Genomic DNA, 19,510 nt, shown 5'->3' with positions numbered 1-19,510 from the left:
GATGGACTCTGAAAAACAAACTGAGGGTTCTAGAGGGGAGGGGGGTGGGAGGATGGGTTGGCCTGGTGGTGGGTGTTGAGGAGGGCACGTTCTGCATGGAGCACTGGGTGTTGTGCACGAACAATGAATCATGGAACACTTCATCTAGAACTAATGATGTAATGTATGGGGATTAACATAAGAATAAAAAAAAAAAATAAGTCTCCAAAAAAAAAAAAAAAAAAGAAATTCTGTTCTAAGTAGAAAATTTCCTAGGGCCTTTTAGATGGATGTTGCTATGGAAACAGGCCAAGCTGATGAGATCACAACTCACTCTAACCTGAGCACAGGTGGGCCTCAGCCCTGGAGCCCCACCCTAACAAGCAGAAATGGACTCAGTCCTTTCATGAAAGCCAACCCCTTGAGGCTGGGCAGCAGGATTCCTGGGTCCTGTCTCACCCCTGAACTGCCAGGACCCAGAGCAGGAAGTGTTTCCCGTTCCTGGGCCTCAGTTTCTCCTTTCTGAAAAGCCCTCCCACCTCCCAAGGAGCAGCAGGCGAAGGAGAGGATGGTTCTCAGAGGGACTTGGACCCAGGGGGAGCCTGTTTCTCATTGCTCTTCTCTTACCCTCACCTGCCTGGGGGCCCCGGGCATCGGGCATCGCCACTCTGCAGCTTCTTCCCTGAAAGCGCCCGTGGTGTCACATCTCAGGGTAGATACCAGCAGCTGCCCATACATGCCAGGGCAAGAGCGTGATGCGGGAAATGCCAGAAGATGCCAGAAGGAGGGAAGGACAGAAAGGAAGGTGATACCAGCCCCCCCCAACAAGCTGGGCTTTGCCAAGGCCTCCCCTTGGCCAGCGACACGGGGCCCCAGTGGCCAGGCACGTAGGCTAGGGCCGAGGGAGCGCCCTCCAAACCCGCCATGTGCCTTCCGTTGCTTCCCCTCTCCAGATTTCCAGCCCAAGGTGCAGAGCCGCCTGGTGGGGGGCAGCAGCTTGTGCGAAGGCTCCGTGGAGGTGCGCCAGGGCAAGCGGTGGGACGTCCTGTGCGACGTGCCCCGGGCCAAGGGCACAGCGCGGTGGGAGGAGGTGTGCCGGGAGCAGCAGTGCGGCAAAGTCAACTCCTACCGGGTGCTGGATGCCGCCGAGAAGACCTCCCACGGCTTCTCCTGTCCGCAGGAGAAGCTGTCCCAGTGCCACCAGCTGCAAGAGAAAAAAGCCCACTGCAAGAGGGTGTTTGTCACGTGTGAGTTGGCCACAGCCCACCGGGGCAGAGGGCAGTTCTGGATTTTCCCTCTAGGACCTAAGCACTGAGCGTGTTTCTGAAGGACAGGCTCCAGGATTAGACAGAGAGCTGCAGAGCCCTGGAAAAGGATGGAGAGCTGGCAAATTGAGGGCGGGGGGTGGCAATGGTGCTCAGAGAGCAATGAGCATGAGCCATAAAGAGGAGACTGGCCTTGATGGATGAGAGAGCTTTCATTCTATCTTCTAGTCTTCCAGGATGGAAGACAGAAAAGCAAGGGAGAAATAGTAATCGAATAACGCACAAAAGAGGGATGGACGGGTGGATGATGGATGGGTGGACGGATGGATGGACGGACGGACGGACAGGTGGGTGGATGGATGGATGGATGGATGGATGGGTGGATGGCTATTAGCATATGATGGCAAGGTGATCACTTATAAGCAACTGGCAAAGGGTAGAAAGTTAAATAGTTGATAACAAGAGTGGCCAATGATAGCTGGATGATGAAGTGCTGGATAATAGGGAGTAGATAGATGAATGGGTAGCAGAGAATTCCAGAGACGGCTGGAGAGGCTAGTGTATAACTGCCTTCTGCACATGCTGGTGTTACTGCCAGGAGCAAGGGGGGGCGGGGGGAGCCGGCCAGCCAGCAGCCTCCCTCTGAGCAGACGGTTCCGATGGCCCGGGCAGGACCGCCCTGACCTCTCTGCCTCCCCCAGGCCAGGATCCAAACCCGGCAGGCCTGGGCGCAGGCACCGTGGTGAGCATCATCCTAGCTCTTGTGCTCTTGGCAGTGCTGCTGGTCGTGTGCGGCCCTCACGCCTACAGGAAGCTGGTGAAGAAATGTAGGTGCGGGTGCCCCAAACCCCGTCCCTTTCTAGCCCCTGTGAGGGGAGCCGGGAGGGGCGGAAGAGGGCACCTCCGCTTTGCCACCCTTCCCCTCCCCTCCTCCTCCCAGCCCCTCTCCCCCCAGCCCCTCCTCCTCCCCCAACCCCTCCTCCCCCCCTCCCCCCCCCGCCCCTCCTCCCCCCGCCCCTCCTTTTCCCCCCCTTAGGAACAGAAAATCAGGAACCTGGTAAGCGCTGATTGGCCCACACCTGACCCCGCCCCCACGACGCACCCCCAGGCCGAAGGGGCGTGGCCTTTTTCAGACTGGAGCACGCCCCCAGCCTCGGGATCTGGGTTCCAGGGCTGGCTCCACTCCCTAGCGACTGCAAGACACTGATTGAGCCACTTCCTCTCTGAGCCTCAGTTTCTTCATCTGCCTAATGGGCGATTGCGCACATTGTGAATATAAGGGGCTGGTATCCTTGCCTTGCAGAGCTCTGAGAAAAATTATTCAGAGACAGGAAGTGGATTAGAGAGGCTGAGGCTGAAAAGAGAAGGCCTGGAGATGCGCAGTGTTGGCCAGGTCCCTAGCGCCCTCCTCGGCTTTATTCTGGTTGTAATGCCCCGCGGTTGTTTCTTCTGGAGAAGCAGCCCCCTCAACACGCTCCTTTAGCTCTAGGTGGGTCCAGTTACCCTCCTAAGCAAATCAGAAAACTGAGACGCGGAAAGACTTCAGGGGGTTAAGTCCAGCAGTCCCTCCTTCAGCTGCACCTACCGCCTCTTGCCTCCCTTCACCCCCCCACCTCCCCATCCTTCCCTCCCATGATCCCTGCCCAGCCCCGTCCTCATGTGCCTTTCCTGTCTCCCAGTCCGCCAGAAGAAACAGCGCCAGTGGATTGGCCCCACAGGAATGAACCAGAACAGTAAGTGTCCCGGGAGGCATGGTCCTCCCTCAGCCCCAGCCAGTGTCCACATGGGTCATGGTTCATAGCTGATCACTATCAAAGCCAGCAGCAACTTGAGGCCTCTGGTCTCCACCGTGCTCATCTAAGGTGGGACTGTGGTCAACAGATGTTACCAGGTGGTACCCCGAAAGAGGACTCCATGTTCATATAGATTTAGAAATCAGTGAGTTAAGCAACATTAGACTTGGTTCTTTATCTCAGGACTTATCAGAACCTTAATAGGCATTTTTGCAAGAAGGGCTGTCCAATCTTTTTCTCATGGAACAACTTAAAAAGGCCGGTCTTAAAACATTAAAACCGTTTGAAGCAGCTAGCCCATCCCGCACCCTCGTTCTTCATCCTCTCTCCCCCTAGCCACAGCCAGACCATCCTAATGGATAGAACCATGGCCCTCCTCCCACTCCACATTCTTCCTTCCCTTTTGCAAGTCAAGGTGTGTTGTGAAGTCTCTTTTACAATATAGAGCCCCTCAGCTCTAGGAGAGGAGGGATGTTATCTGCCCTATCACTTGTATTCCAATTCCCTGCTTAATAAATGCTTGATGAATGACTGACGGGCGGAAGGGCCACCCCGCCAATCAGACTGCTGGCCAACCCCAAGCTGCTCTAAAACTCTGGCCCCTGCAAGAATGAACCTGCCCAGGGAGAAAGGATAGAGGGATGCACTGAAGGAACTGTGGGTGCCCTTGCCGCCCCCCCCCCATCACACAGCAGGAACAAGAAATTTAAATTCCCGGCCCCTGTTGGGAAGGAGGAGGGACAGAGCAGCGAGGCTAATGACACCGTCTCCTGCCTCTGCTCAGTGTCTTTCCATCGCAACCACACGGCGACCGTCCGGTCCCAGGTTGAGAACCCCACGGTCTCATCCGTGGAGAACGAATACAGTCAGCCGCCCAGGAACTCCCACGTCTCTGCTTATGCAGGTAAGTGGCCGCCGATGCTTCCGGGGATGGAGGCGGGCGGCAGCACGGGTCACGTGATTGCCCGGAGAAGGGATGCCCCGGGGGACAGGGGGCTCTCACTGCCCTTTGACAGCGGTCCCAGTAGGGTATGGAACGGATCCAGCCTTCCCGGGCCTCGGCTTGCCCCCCGGAGACCGTGAGCCGCTCAGCTCAAGAGAAGAATACGCTGGGATGCCATTAACCACAGCACCGCTGTGACCTAACAGGCCTGTTTCTCCGCAGGGCCTTGTGGGCCGGATGGTAAATGAGGCTCCTTGGATTCCTTCCAGGCAGAACAGAGCTAGCGGGGGCCTGCAGAAGCCCTGTATTGTAGGCTCCCTGACTGGCACGAACAATTAAGCCCCAGGGAACCTGGAGATCAGTATCATTAGTGAACACTGGCTGATTTGATCAAAACAGATACAGGACTGTCAAGGCACCAGCTCATAAAGCCCCTGTGATCTTCAGGCCCCCACGGGCTCCTGGGCTCTGAGGGGCTCTCTCTGTGTTGCCTGGTGGGGTAAGCCTGCTGCAAAGGGCCTCTTTTCTTTCTGCAGCTCTGGAAGGGGCCCTGCATCGTGTTTCCACCCAGCCTGATAATTCCTCCGATAGTGACTACGATTTGCACGGGGCTCAGAGGCTGTGAAAGGTGAGCCCCGCTGCCTGGCCCCCTGAGATCCCCGAACAGCCCCACGGATAAGCACCAGCCCCTCAGTTCCTCACCTCCTGCCCGCCCTGCCCGTCCGGAATGGGGGGCTCTGCACATCTTGACTCTTTTTTTTTTTTTTTAAGATTTTATTTATTTATTTGAGAGGGAGAGTGAGCGAGAGAGAGAGCACAAGCTAGGGGAGGGGCGGAGAGAGCGGGAGAAGCGGACTCCCCGCTGACCAGGGAGCCCCATATAGGGCTCAATCCCAGGACCCCAGGATCATGACCTGAGCTGAAGGCAGACGCTTAACTGACTAAGTCACCCCGGCGCCCCACATCTTGACTCTTGCAGGCAGAAAGAATAAGCATTAGCAATTTAGGTGACAGGTGCTGATTTGGCAATTATAGCAGAAGGATCATTGACCTTAACCCCTCCTCCTAAACTGCATCTTAGAAGGCCACCCAAAAGAGCCCCTGAGACCCCTATAGAGCTGTCAGCAGGAAGAGGGACAGCCTCTGATCCCTGACATCAAACCAGGGGCTCAGGGCCTGTCCCCCACCTCCCTGAACCCTCTCCGGGGTGTGAGGTTTCCTCCTCTGACCTGTTTCCTTCTCTCCCCACAGAACCAGGCACCAGGCACGAAACATCAAGAGCCAGACCTGTCTCCTGAGAACACTCTTGCATCCGCCACCTGGAAATAATTTGTGCCCCAGCCAGAACATGGACCGAGTAAAGGGGGCCTTCAGATATGTCCCCTGTCCCTGCAGCTGCGGGCTGCTGGAGCCTGGCCCAGGGAAGACCCCCAACACAGCCGGGCTGCCCCTCCGCATGTGGGAGCCGTGAAAGGCACAACCCAGAAACGAGACCCCCCCCCCCGCAAGCAGACATGTGGGGAGCGGTAGCCAGAGGAATTGGTTCTCTCCTCAGACTCTGACCCCAGTGAGAAGGAAGCTCCGCTCTGGGGCGCGGGGTGGGGCGGGCGGGGTGGGCTCAGTTTTCCAGTGTCTTTTTAATATGTTCTTTGTAAATAACACTTTTTCTACTTCCTGCGAGCCAGAGGGCCTCCCCTCCTCAGTGCAGGGTCCAGCCCCTGCACCCCTCTGGGGACAGCGGTGTAGCCATCCTGGTCAGACGGAGCGGCTTGGCATGGCGGGCAGAGGGGAGGACGAGCGAGAGGGGGACAGCTCACTGGGAGCCTGAAGATCTAGAAAAGGCAGAGGCCGGGCCGGGCCCCAGTAAGCCCTTGGGCACCAGTCTCCTAAGGAGGCCTCTTGGGTCACAGTCTGCCACTGTCTGCACCAGGAGCAGCAGCTCTTCACAGCCCGAGCCACAGAAGCCAACGCCGGAAGAGCCACGGGGAGTTACTGGAAGGATATGGGGGAGGGGTGCTCACAAAATCAGGGGACCCAGGGGCACTAGCGTGTCAGAGGAGTCTGGTCAGCCCTCTGCCAACACCTTCCAACCGGGCCTCCCGTCCTCCCCAGAGTCCCGTGAGAGCCCAGCGGGCGAGCCCAGCTCTCGGACCTGCCCCGACCATGCTAGGGATCCGGACACAGGGGCCCCCAGTAACCTTCCTACACTTGGCAGGGGTGAGGGGTTCCTCAGGAGGGAACAGAGAGGCGGCTTTTAGGGAGAGCCGTCGGGGAGCAAGAATTCCGGTTCCCCCAGAGGTCCTTCGAGCTGGACTAAGAATCAAACTGACGTGAGACGGAGTAACAGGAGAAAATCAAAGTTAAGAGGAGTGTGTACGGGGAATCCACACAGACGTGGAAATTGCAAAGCCAGGCCAAATGAGGTCTGTGTGTCGTTTTGAACAAAGGAGAAGGCGTAGGGCTCTGGGACTTCAAAGGGAAGGAATGCTCTTCACAGGGCAGTAAGACGAGCAGATGTTTGGTGATTAGATGTTTGCCCTGCTGTACAGATGGGCCACTCAGATAACATTTATCTCTGGCAATAACTCTTATTCTGGAAAGACCTCCAATTTAGATTCTTCTATGCAGTTGAAGGAGGGGCAGCGAGTGTCTCGTGAGCACTCAGAGTCCTGATGGCCTTCAGCTCAAAACAGTCGCCGAGCCAAGCGGCGCGTCTTGGGGAGGCGCACCCTCCGTCCCTACAGGGCAGAGGCTGTGAGGCACCAAATGTCGCCGACCAGCACCTTTCTTGGTAAAAGCCCTCCACTCTCCAGCTGGGCCACCGTGCGCAGCCTCAGCACAACCATGGCCTACTTAAGCCACCCCCCCCCCCCCCCCCGCCGCAAAAAAGGAGCTGCATTGAGGTGTTAGGTCTCTTTAGAAAACGGTTTTCCAAGTGGTGGCGGGCCTGGGTGGGGCGCCCCCCAAAGATGTGTTTGGTAAGCAGTTGCAGAGGCGCCGTCTCGGCCTTGGAGGTGCCTTTTGTCAGGCTCCGGCCTTAGCAGGAAGACTCCGGCCACAGGCCCGGGCTGGGCGCTGCTCCCCGCCGCGAGCCCCTCACGGGCCACCTCCCTCACAGAAGAGGAGCCCGGAGGCTGTGCCGCGGCCTGGGCCGCCTCGGGTCCACCCTCTTGCCTTACAGCAAGCTGCCAGAGCAGAGTAGGGGCCAGCGGCCCCCGAGCCAGAGAGGATAGGGCTCACTGCGTGTCCCCACCCCACCCCCCACGCCAGCCCATTTCCCTAAATTACGGCACCCGCCTGACCGTCGGGGGCATGTGAGCGTGCCGAAGCCTCTCTCCATCAAGCCCCTTCGGAGAAAGTGGTGCTTCCTCTCGTCAGCCCCTCGTGCCCCCTGCCGCCACTCCAGGACCCGGGGCAAAGCCAGTGACTAGACCGTGTTGCCGGAGTGCGATTTGTCGGCTTCTTCCTACAGAGCCAAGTTGGCTTCTGACTCTCCCTGGTGTCGTGTGTCCTGAACCCTGGACACATGCAAGGCGCCACCAGAGTTCAGGAGGGGGCAAAAGGCAGTAAAAGTTTGACTAAAGCCCAGGGATTCTTAACGTGGGCTTCAATTCCGCAAGCTTTCTGCAGGGCGGTGGCCTCTTCTGACAGCACAAAGGCATGGCCTGGTGGCGGAGCAGGTCAGCCAGCCAGGTGCCAGCCCGGCCCCCGCCCCTCCGGGCTAGGCCACCGTGTCCCTGACCCACCCACCCTGCAGTCTCCTCCCTTGCTTAAAATTGGGGGTCAAAGGGCTGTCGAAAGGACCCAACGAGACGATGCATGCATGTCGGGTGGCCCTGTTGCATATCCAGTACTGACAATCCACAGCATCTCTGCACGTTGCCCACAGGCAGCCTGTCCCGGTCACTTGGCCGGGAAGGAAAAGCAGAAGCGCTGACTGGAGGGTCCATCAGAAGCCCCCAAAGCTGCCCTTACTGCCGAAAGCAGAAGACACCCTCCCAAACCTCATGATAGAACCAGCTGAGCTCAGGGTGGGCTGGAGAAGGAGCAGGCTGGGCAGTGGCTGAAGACCACCTAGCTCACAGCCAGCGTCACGGCCCCTCTCTATCCGTTCAGAAACTGGACGGGCTGACGGCCGGGGGCAGGAATGTGGCGCCGCCCTCGCTAGGCTGAGCCCCGTACGCCCCCTGGTGGCGACCTGTGGCAAATATGCAGGTCCCCGCGTGGAAAGGCCGAAGATGGAAAACCAAAGTGTAGAAGAAAGGAAAAGGCCACAGGAGAGTCAGAAGCCAACTTGGCTCTGTAGGAAGAAGCCGACAAATCGCACTCCGGCAACACGGTCTAGTCACTGGCTTTGCCCCGGGTCCTGGAGTGGCGGCAGGGGGCACGAGGGGCTGACGAGAGGAAGCACCACTTTCTCCGAAGGAGCTTGATGGAGAGGCTTCGGCACGCTCACATGCCCCCGATGGTCAGGCGGGTGCCGTAATTTAGGGAAATGGGCTGGCGTGGGGGGTGGGGTGGGGACACGCGGTGAGCCCTACCCCACCAGACCCGGGGCAAAGGAGCAGGGGAGGGCAGCCGCTCGAGAGAGGATATCCAGATAGATGAGGCTTTGCGGACATGATCAAAGAGGCCCTTCAGCAGAGCATGATCCTGACTTCCACGCCCCCACCTCCCCCCCGACCCGGGCCCCCAACCCCCAGCCCCAGCAGCCACACCTTCACTTCGCAAACCCACCGGAGCGACCGCACGATGTGTAACTCCTCAAAGTTTATTATGGCAATTAATTATACAAACATACCAGCGATCGTTCACCCAGTTCAGAAGCTCTCGAACCAGTAGAGTCCATTAGTGATTTCTCTTCATAAATAACTTAGGAGAAGCAAGCACAATTGGCAAGCAACCGACGCGCAAATGGAGCATCTCCTGGGGAATACCCACTGATGGCGCGCAGGCCAGGGAGGGGGGCAGGCACCAGAAGGTCGAGTTTCCTCGTGGGCCCCCAGCACCCCGGGCCCACCAGATACTGGGTACTCAAGTAGTGGACATATCAAGGCACATATGACTTCCTAGCTGATAGCAGCTCCAGAGTCTGCCCTTGAGACCTGGTTCATATCCGGAACAATCAAGTTAATGCTTCGTTCATCACACCCCTTTGGTCTACTGCCTTTGTTATTACTGAACACGCGTAAAACCCCCAGTGTGCCGGGGGCTGTGTGGGGCACGGAGTCACATCCCTGCCCTGTACATTCTGAAGACGAGAGAGAAGCACAGAAATGGACTCCGTCCGACAGAGCGATGGTGTCTGCGAAGCACCAGGTGGGAAGTCACTGTTCGGGCGTCCTCTGTCTGAGGAGCGGTGCTGGGGCGGGGGTCGTAACACCAGAGAGCCAGAGGACAGAGATGAAGTGGGAGGGCGGGCTGCTGTGGATGAGATTCAAGGCACTAGAGGAGTGGATGGATGGGGGGTGGGGAACCCCAGAAGTCAACCGGAAATGGAGGGCCCCAGAGAAGAGAGGGCGGCTGGGGGAGGTGACCCGGCCCCCCACTCCTAAATGAGTCCGGTGTTGAGCGCTATCTCCTGGGCCAGAGCTGCTCCCTCTCCTTCAGCCAAGGTGACTCCCGGATTCTCCAACCAGTGTGAGCAAGGTCTGGGGTCCACCTTCACAATCCCCAGCTTTCTCGCTGCTCCGGCTGCCGCCGTTCAAACCAGCTCACAGAACACACTTCTCTGACACCGGCCTATCAGAGTTCAATTATGGCTTTTTGTGGGACTTAAAAATCAGCAAGAGTTCTTCCTAACTGCGCCCTCCCCCTGATCCAACTCCAGCCATGGTGCGTGGGGCAGGCCATCCTTGAAAGGACCGGACAGACACAGAGCTGCATCCCTGGCCACGGGCACCAGGTTGAATGCGCCAAATCCCAGGAGGGAGGGAGAGGGGTGAGCAGGGGCTGGAGACCGGCCCCCTCGTCACTGAGATCATTGCATTTGGTTCCAGTGTCCGGGAGCGCAGGCCCAAGCAGATGTCCACAAACGCGCGCCTGCTCACTCACATGGACACCCACAAAGAGGGACCAAACTCCCCGCCTGGCTAGCACCAGGAAAGCTGAAGCCAGTCACCGAAAGGAGGCGCTCCCTTCCCCCCAGGAAGCCAGCAAGTGCTGTGACCAGCCACGCGGCCAAGCCAGTCACACTGCCTGGTGCTCTCCAGGCCTGCACGCTCCCAACCAGGCCCCCCCAGGGCCCCCGTGTGCTGACCCAAGTCCACTTCCAATGTAACCTCGAATCTCAGTGGTGGGCGGGCCAAGGGCTGTGGCACAGGTGGGAGTAGAGAAGGGCCGAGGGCCAGGACGGCGTCTAATACCCAGGCCAGGCAGGACCCTGAGGTGGTGGAAACCCATAGGGAGGGGCAGGCCCAGGGGGGTAGGGCGGCTGAGGGGGGCCTGAGGGCTGGGGCTGACCTGGGAAGCTCGGGAGCGGGGACTGCGTTGGGTAGGGAGGTCTTCGTCCTGGCGAGAGGTAGGGGGCCTGTTGAGGATAACCAGGACTGGGGGCCCGGCTCCCTGCCAAGGGGTACCCGGGGCCAGAGGCAGTAGTGGGGGCCACGGGATAGCCTGGCCGGGAGGGTGTGCTCCTCTGTGGGGACCAGGAGTAGCCCGCAGCACCCCGGGGTCCCGGGTGGGCTGACGGGTACAGGGGGCCCAAGGGCCCCCTGTAGGGAAAGGAGGGCTGGGACACCACGGGGAAGGGGGCCGGCTGGAGTGCGCCCTGGGCGGTGGGGCCCATGGGTATGCCAGGAGACGGGCTGTAGGGCAAAGGGTAAGGAGGCACTACTGATGGGGGCGGGGGCGGCTCTTCGGCCACAGGGGGTGTGGCCTGCGCGGCCGGCCGAGGCGGGGGCGGCGGGCGTGGAGGAGGGGCGTCACCGGCCGGCTCCTGGGAAACTCTGGGCTTCCTCATCACATCCTGGAGCTTCTCCACGCGCACCCTTCGCAGATGGGACAGCATCCTCATGGAGGAAAAGTTCTCCAGAAATGTTTCCAAGGGCACCTCGCCCTCCAGGAACTTCTCAGCCATGGCCTAGAAGACATAAGGTCTGGTGACAACAGGGGCCTGCCTGGGATCAAGGCTGCCCATGGTCCCCAGGATCAAAGGCCAACTGCGGCCCTCCCGCACAGCCCGCTGCAGGCGCTCCCTGTCTTCTCTGGCCCCCACTTGGGACTTTCTCCTTATGGCACTTATCACCGCTGACCTCTTCTACCTGCACTCGCTGGGTGTTCTGTCTCCCTCACCAGAATGGCAGCTCCTGGAGGGCAGGGGCTGTGGTGGCCACTGCTGTCCCCCGCCCCTGGCATCGTGCCAGGCTCGCGGTGGCTCCTGCATGGCCGTGATGAATAAATGGATGAACACTAGCTACTCAGTTGCCAGTGCAGGCGGGCCCCGGGCTGGGAGGACCTGGCAGCTTCTTCCACCCAGGGCACGGAGAACCAGAGGGAGCCCGTCTGCCCACAGACTGAAGAGATGGCCAGAGGGAAGCAGAACAGAGAGGCCAGGCAGCCGGGGTGGGGCCGGGGGCCAACAGGGCCTCCACTGGGACTAACCATGTCATCCACCTTTGCCGTCTACTAATGCCCCTCGTCCCAACTTTGCAGACACCCAGTGCTCATTCCAAAGGGTTCCCGCTCCAGGGCCTGACACGGAAGAGGGTGTGACAACAGCCATCCTACCTCAGACTCTTCTTCGATCTTCATGCCTTCGATCTGCAGAAGGTCTAACAAGGTCTCTGGCTGCAGTGCTGAAGAAAATTTCTCTGGAAGGGAGGGCAGAAAGATCGACATTCTGCAAGTGCCTTTCCATTCAGTGTTGGAGGCTGAGCTTTCGGCAAAGACCCTCACAGCGTCCTCTGTGTGCTCAGAGGCCCAGCCCTGGTCAGGGGGTCTGGGGTGGAGCCCAGTTCCCTGAGGTCACCTTCCTGAGCAGAGAGGGCTCTACCAGGCCCGGCCCAGACCTTGGCTAGCCAGCCATCTCAATGCCAGCAGAAAGGACTCGAGCACCAGAGCCCACCAACCAGCCCCAGCCCTGTGCTGCCTCATGGGGGCGGGGGTGGGGGGGTGGGGGGGTGGAGGTTACTGCACTGTCTGAGCACCAAGCTTCTCCATGGCTGAGACCGACAGCCCCCCTCACTGATGGCAGGTCCCGGGACACGGAGAGCCCAGCCCAGCGCCGCAAAGCGCGATGTTGCCCAGCAACAGCGGGGAGGCAGGCTCTCTGGACTCAAGTCCCAAATCTAGCCAGAGAAGCCTGGCCACGTTCCTGACTCTCTCTGAGCCTCATTTTTCTCATCTATGGAACAAGAACAACAGTCCCTCCCCTTCTAGGCTGTTGGGAAAAACGTATGTAAGCACTCAGCGCAGGGGGCCGGCAGGGGGTCTTTCCTATCCTGGGGAAGGGGGAGGGAACGTATCCTTCCGCACTATTCCCGGAGCTTGAACGGGGCCTCCAAGTTGACAGACAAGCACCCAGAGCTTGCTCCAGGCCGTCCCTACCAAGCTTCGCCTTCTGCTCCTGGCACCGCTCCACGAGCTTCCGGAGTTCCTGGTACTTGTCTGAGAGGTTTGAACGGCTGATCTCCAGGGGGCCTTGGAACTCCAGGTTCTGCTCCGCCAGGCTCCGGTTGGTGGCCAGTGCCATCTCCCGTTCCAGCTGCAGGTCCTGGACCTAAAAGAACAGGACGTTGACCGTAAGAACCATCCTCACCATCACCACCACTCACCTCGTGGCAGGCTGCACCTGGGGCTTCTGGGACTTGTCGCTCCCGGTGGGAGAAGGGGGTAATACCCCCAGCTAGGGTCCGATGGACCTGAGCCAAGCACTCTGACCCAGGCACCTCACTGAATCACTAACCCAACACCCCATGCGGTGGACACAGGCAGGAAGCGCACTGAAGGTCAGCAGCTTGCCCAAGGCCACGTGACGAGCAGGAGCCAGGCCGCCACGGCCCTGCCGAGCGCCAGCAAGCAGGTGGACCAATTAATATGCACGAGGCAGAGGCTTTCTAGGAGGGAAGGGACCAAAATCCCAAACTACTTATCCCCAAGATTCTGAGGCAGGAGGCCTACTCTGAGGTGCCTGAGTCACAACCACAGGCCAGACATGCATGAGGCCCCAGAACGGTTACTCTAAGGGGTGAGAAAGGCAGGGCCAGACCGGGACACTGACTCAGGGGAGACTTGTCCTTGCTTCCTGGGCCACAGGTAGGTCCTGCAGAGAAGCTGTGCAGATGAGCTAACGGCGGCGTCCCCAGGAACTGGAGGGGCCTCTCAGCCAGCAGAAGGCGCCCACCGACACGGACGACCTGAGGCCCTCATGCCAACCTTGGCCCCTGGCTGTGCCCCCCCTGAAAGCACTTCCCCAAGCAAAGCAGCGCTGTCCCCTCAGCCAGGTCCCTTGTGGCCATTAGCAAGGGAGGCGACAGCCCCAGGAGCCCTTCCCAGACCTGCTACGGCCTGAAGCTCCATCCCTGCGTCGGAGTCCTCTTTACCGGGAGGAGGGCGGAGAGTCGGACCCACCACCCCCGAGACAGCGACGGTCCACCGAGAGCCCCGCGTGGCACGAGAAGAGAGTGCTCAGCGCCCAGTAGAGGGCTCAGGGCACCGCTGCGCACGAGTAGCTGCCACGCGGGGGCCGCCACGGTCGGCACGTGATGAACGGACCGGCTCATCCCCCACAGGCCAGGGCTGTCCCGGAAGCCTGCCCTCCTGCTGCTCCCCGGCCACAGGGCCTTGAGCTCCAAGCTCTGGGGCGGGCCTGGAGCCCGCTCTTCACGCTCCAGATGGGACAGAGGGGGTGCAGACCCGCCTCCCCTCCACAGTGCAGCCGCGGGGGCCCAGGGATCCTGGGGCCTGCCTGGGGTCTCTCCGGTCTCCCCACAACAGCAAGCTGCCCCCACATCTGGGCTGACCGGTTTGCTGCCATGAGCACTTCGGAGCCACTCGGCGAGCTGCAGAGTGGGAGGCCTGAAGCCCTCTGCTCAGCTGCCCCGCTGGCCCCCCCAGGTGTCCACGGCCTTTTCCCTGGGTCTCAGCCAATAAATGTAAGCTGTGTCATTCAGCCCTGCACCTTGTCCTACACATTCTGGCCTGTTCTCCCGCAGCCTCCCCCAAATCTTTCTCCATGGAGGTTCACTATGAAGCCTTCCACCAGTCATTCCGAAGAGGTCAATAAGAGTTCTAGCACCCCGCCCAGAGGTGCTCACCAGGCCTGCGTGCACCCCACCAGTCACTGCCCTCTGTGGAGAGAGCCCCCCTACTAGCTAGCTTTCTTCTCTCCAAGCAACGTCCACATCCCACACCGAACCGGCTCACGTCTCTCTGCACAGCCACGCGACTAGGATGTGTAAAATTATGTTTGATAGACCATGGTGGAAACCTCGTCCAAGGGGTTTTGCAAATCTAAGTAGCTTGCCCTACTTCGCTTCCCCTTGATCCCAGAAGTGTTTTTCCCCTCCAAGAACTCAAATCGACTGGTCTGACTGGCTGTAGTCCACAAAATTCGAGTCGCCTTCAGCCCCAGAGGTTGTCTGCGCTTACATTTTCTGCAATTCTGCGCTTCGGCATCAAGTCTATCAGCCTGCTCAGCTTGGAAATCAATTAATTATACTTATGTGAAGGCTCGCTTCTGCCAAGTTTCCCACACTTTAGAGCTGGCCTTGGAATTCCTAGAACGCTGTGCTCACGGCAGAGTCAAGAAACACTTATGCTTAATTCGTGACAGACAAACGGAGGATGAAGGAGGCCGGCATGGTGCTGGCTGGGCCAGATCCTGGCCACGTCACAGCCTGACTGACCACTGAGGCGGGCTTGGGCTTAACCAACACAGGCTTTGCTTCCAGTCCTCGCCGAGCGAGGCTCAAGGCAGCAGAATGTGCCACACGGAGCCCCCCTACCCGTCCTCACACCCTGCCCCCTACTCTATCCCCCCTACCCCCCAGCAAAAATTGCTCATTTGGGTAGCGGGGCAGGTGGGGGGAGGTGGGGGCAGCCAGAGCACAAGCTAGGAAGGGGCAAGGGAACACGGCCGCACTGGGCACACCGTACAGAAGGCAGGGAGAAGCTGGACAGGGTGACTTCCCTTGTGTTGAGAACAGACTGTGAATCCCCAGCAGAGACACACCATACCTGTTGATCAGTGAAAATAAAAATCTATTCCGAACGCTAATCCAATGAGATGGGCACTGCTTGTACTTGTGTCCGTCCCCAGCATGAGGAGCGGCAGGGGTAGCTCCCAGAGCAGGGGACAGGCTGCAGCTACTCGAGGCGGGACTGTGGGTATACCCAGCTCTTGGCCCCATCCAGTCGCCTGACCTCGCGGGGGTCACGGGGTCGAGGAGACGGGAAGGCCTTTATAAATGTAAGCAGAAAGTTCTATACATTCGGAAGGGTTATTTTATTCCCACGGGGACTGTGATGAGCTGAGATTGGTTAGGTGCCAGTTATTACAGGAAACGGGATCAAACAGGAGATGGGCCCATACCCCAGGCCAAGAATGGCTCCTTCCCTAGATGCAGGGCCACACAAGGCCCTTGGGGAAAGACAGCCGCAAAATGGTATGAGTACTTGCAGAAACCGCCTCCAGGGTCAGGCTGGAACAATATGTGCCGACTCACAGGGGGGCCCCGGATGCCCCAGCACTGTCCCCCAGAACTCCCAGAGAGCCCAGGAGCTAGACTCAGATCTCAGGGATTCCCCTGGCTTGGTCCAAACCAGAGGGAAGGCCACAGAAAAGGGAGAAGAACATGGCCCCAACTCCCACCAAGCCAGTGTCCCGAAGCAGGGCCAAGGTCCCATCTGCTGCCCTTCCTCAGGTCCCATGACAGCCTTGCTCTACCTCGGGGGCCTCCTGGGCCAGCCGGTTAATGGCCTCCGGGTCATTCTGCATCTCCTCCAGCTCCTCCAACGTCTTGTCTTTCAGAGTCTCCATCTTCCCTGTGAACACAGAACAGAGGGAAAGACACACTGCGGTTTCCCACTATGCTTCCACTGGGCAGGAAGCCTCAGGGTGGGACAAGGGTCCCAGCAAGCAGATCCCGGCCACCCTGCCATCCCCTGTCCCCAGGGAGACCAGGGAGCTCCACTCCTTCCACCAAACCAGGAGCAACAGGATAGGTGAAAGCCCTCGGCAGCCAGAGGCAACACCACAACTCCTTGGGGTGCTAGATAAAGCTGCCCAAGGATCACACAGGAAAAGGCAGAAGGAGAAGCCAGGCAGCCAGGGACAAAGACAAAGTTGGGCCCAAGGCCGCCTGTGAGCCTGGATGCCAGCAGGCCCTCTGGTGTCTATTTCTGCCTGAACCAGAAACACACCCGAACCTTCACATGCGGGGGCTGTACAGACTCAGCATCCCAGACTCGAGGGCATCACTGCTTGTTCTGCTTAGTACCCTGACAACCTGGGGTTTCCCTCAACTGTGCTCGGCGACCACAGTCCTCTCCACGGGCCACAGAAACGGACAGTCACAGGCAGGGCCTCCTCGGGGAAGAACAACAACAACAATCATCACATTGGCCCCCAAGGCACTCAGAAGGCAAAGAAAACTGACCGACCCCAACAGAACATCCGCCTGGTCAAAAGAGCTGGTTTCAGCGGGCCTCCCCCTCCTCTGTCACTCTGCCAACAAGGACACCGACTGTCTGCGTGACAGAGGGGTCACAGCCAAGCCCCAGGAGGGAGCCCCGGGGACCAAGAGAAGGAAGTGCAGACACACTGAGGCCACTCTTCCTTTCTGCCGACAAGGTCCTCTGTTATCTTTTCTAGACATGCATCTTATAGCCCTGATGTCGATCTTTCTCATTACAAAAGTGATGTTCGTTTTCAAAAGATTCCAGGTTCCGGAGAGACCGAGACGGGGAGGCCCTTGTCCTCCCCGGCACCAGTGCTCAGCCTGCGGGATCCCATGCTGCCCGTAGTGGGCCACGCCAGAGGCTGTAATAATAAGTAACTTCTCTGGTGTCGGGGCCCTTCACCAGCATTTGTTCCTTAAGCCCGCACTGTGTCGGCCTCATCTTACTGAAACTTAACACCTGCCCATTTTGCTGATGGAGAACCTGAGGCTCAGGGAGGTCCCGGTTGTGGGAGGTCCCTCGGCTGGGAAGTGTAATAAGTGTAATAAGGTCCAAGAAGGGGCTCTGGAATCGAGGACCAATGTGGCACCTGTGTGGCCAGAAGTGACCTCCAGGTCCTAGCTTCCCGTCTGGAATGGAAGGGAATGGTCTCTCCTAGGCCATCGGACAGATGAAAGGAGAACCTGATCAACAGTGACAGCCTCCCACTGGCCAGCAAAGTGCTGGTTTACTCCTCACGTGCCGGCACAGCTCTTAACGGTGCCCCCTTCTCGTGTTCAAAACTCGCTTCGACAACAAATTCTAGGATCACTCTCCTGAGAAAGAGCTAGCCAAACAGAGTAGTCAACCACCATCTCTTCTCTCCCGAGGGTTGAACGTGGTCCCCAACCTCTAAGGCAAGGAATGCTGAGTTTTGCACGTGCGGTCTCTTCTGATCCTGCCAGGGGCGGGGGCGGGGGGGGTAAGCAGGCAACTGTCCCTTTACAGGTGGGGATCAGAAAGGTTAGTAAAGGGCAGAGTGAAAATCCAAACCTCCCTTCTGTCCCCATCTCACCCTGCTGCTCCAAAAACTTGGTCTGAAAGCTGGAGCAGGGGAGTGGCAGACTACACAGGCCCCGGGAAGGAGAACTCTGGCGTGCGCTGCTTCCCACCCTGCAGACCGAGTGAGTCCACCATGAACGGGACCAGCGGGGCAAACACGACACGTGGAGCAGCGCTCTAAAAACAAACCTCGTCTGAATCCTGGCCCTGCCACTTCCCAGCCGAGGGACCTCCCACAACCGGGACCTCCCCGAGCCTCAGGTTCTCCATCAGCAAAATGGGCAGGTGTAAGGTTCGGCAAGATGAGGCCGACACAGTGCGGGCTTAAGGAACAAATGCTGGCGAAGGGCTCCGACACCAGAGAAATTATTCATTACCACGGCCTCCGGCGTGGGCCAGATCCCCGGAGCACTGGCAGTGCCGAGCCGGGCTCCAGCACAGAACCGGGTGTCCGCCAGCTCCTGCAGTCGGGGCCGGGCCCAGAGAGCCCGCGGCCGAGGGAAGCTCCGGCCTGGGCAGCTGGCTGACCACACACCCCCTGGCGCGGTCGGCAGGGTGTCTGCGGAGGCCCCGGGCAGGTGCACTCCCACACACGGGGGGAGCCCTGAGCGGAGCAACTGGCCCCCAGCCCCTTCCCAAGGCGGGTGTCACCGTCCGTGCTCAGTAAGTCCCACACAAGGCAGCACGGCCTCGAGCAGCGGATCACATGCTTTCTGGTCTCAGGACACCTTTCACCCCTGACGTTACTGAGGAACCTGAAGAGGTCACCCTTATGTGGTGGATTTTAGGTATTAGTATTGACCATATGAGATATTAAAAGTGAGAAATTTTTCTACTTTATTTTCTTTGAATGTTCACAGCAGCTTTCATTGGAACAGCCTGGAATTGGAAACAACCCAAATGATCTCCAGTTAGCAGAGAGTCTTACAAGCTGTGCTACGGCTTATAGTAAAGCGAGACTCTCCGGTAAAAAGGAAGAAATCGATGTCTGTGACTTGAATGGATCTCAAGGGAATTTTTCTGAGTGAAAGGTCATTTATAGAACATTCTGCTTATATAACATAGGATTCTTTTTATATAACCTTCTTAAGATGAGAAGGTTGTCGAGATGGAAAACATGCTCGTGGTTGCCACAGGGAGACATCTGTAAAATACAAGACTATGCAAGCACCCGTATGTCAGAAGCCACCAGAAGGATGATGTGATCGCATGCCATGTACCCTCCGAAAACCCCACTGTATACTCATGCAAGAAACACAGTAAAAAGGAGAGTAACACCTTAGATTATGAGAATCATTCTGACCTCAGAGGCAGCCTGAAAGGGTCTCAAAGACCACCCCTCCACCCAGGGCTCCCGGGAACACACTTTGAGAACCACTGGCCTTGAGGTTAGAATGGACTCTGCAGCCAGATAGCCTGGGTTTGAATCCCTCCCTGTCACCTACAAGCCCTGTTGTATAACTTCTTTGTGCCTTAGGTCCCCCATCTGTTACAACAGCGGTGCCTGGAACACAGCGAGCGTTAACCACTTGCATTACGAGGACCCTCGCGACCAGCGGATGCAGCGAGTACGGCCAGCACCCGGCCTCGCCGAGGAGGCTCAGAGAGGGGACGTCACTTGCCCCGGGCCCTCCCCAGTGGGGGCTTTGCAGCATGCCCCTCAAAATCGCCGGAGTCCCAGGTCCTCCTCCAGACCCAGAACTCTCCAGGACTCTTCGTGTGACTTTTTTTTTTTTTTTAAGATTTTATTTATTTATTTGAGAGAGAGAGAATGAGAGAGACAGAGAGCACATGAGAGGGGGGAGGGTCAGAGGGAGAAGCAGGCTTCCCGCCGAGCAGGGAGCCCAATGCGGGACTCGATCCCGGGA

The 19,510-nt window shown here is 58.6% G+C and overlaps 2 protein-coding genes across 5 annotated transcripts in view; one reads left to right on the top strand and one right to left on the bottom strand.

Moving 5' to 3' along the window:
• CD5 (CD5 molecule) overlaps positions 1-5,603 on the top strand; it is a 19,038-nt gene extending 13,435 nt beyond the window's left edge. The window contains exons 6-11 of the mRNA XM_031024812.2: positions 933-1,226; positions 1,946-2,071; positions 2,924-2,977; positions 3,822-3,941; positions 4,517-4,608; positions 5,232-5,603. Of these exons, the coding sequence (XP_030880672.2) occupies positions 933-1,226; positions 1,946-2,071; positions 2,924-2,977; positions 3,822-3,941; positions 4,517-4,605 (683 nt within the window). The 3' untranslated portion in view covers positions 4,606-4,608; positions 5,232-5,603. The remainder of the gene's footprint in view (positions 1-932; positions 1,227-1,945; positions 2,072-2,923; positions 2,978-3,821; positions 3,942-4,516; positions 4,609-5,231) is intronic.
• A 3,132-nt stretch (positions 5,604-8,735) lies between these two features.
• VPS37C (VPS37C subunit of ESCRT-I) overlaps positions 8,736-19,510 on the bottom strand; it is a 28,726-nt gene continuing 17,951 nt past the window's right edge. For all 4 annotated transcript variants that reach the window (XM_006730312.3, XM_031024824.2, XM_031024823.2 and 1 more), the window contains 4 exons: positions 15,868-15,965; positions 12,528-12,699; positions 11,709-11,791; positions 8,736-11,061 (listed from right to left, as the gene is read on the bottom strand). In XM_006730312.3, the coding sequence (XP_006730375.1) occupies positions 10,339-11,061; positions 11,709-11,791; positions 12,528-12,699; positions 15,868-15,960 (1,071 nt within the window). In that variant the 5' untranslated portion in view covers positions 15,961-15,965 and the 3' untranslated portion in view covers positions 8,736-10,338. The remainder of the gene's footprint in view (positions 11,062-11,708; positions 11,792-12,527; positions 12,700-15,867; positions 15,966-19,510) is intronic.

The sequence above is a fragment of the Leptonychotes weddellii genome, chromosome 11 (genome assembly GCF_054177405.1).
Source record: "Leptonychotes weddellii isolate Sample4059 chromosome 11, ASM5417740v2, whole genome shotgun sequence".
In the NCBI taxonomy this organism is placed as follows: Eukaryota; Metazoa; Chordata; class Mammalia; order Carnivora; family Phocidae; genus Leptonychotes; species Leptonychotes weddellii.
This window is presented reverse-complemented; position numbering and strand designations above follow the sequence as displayed.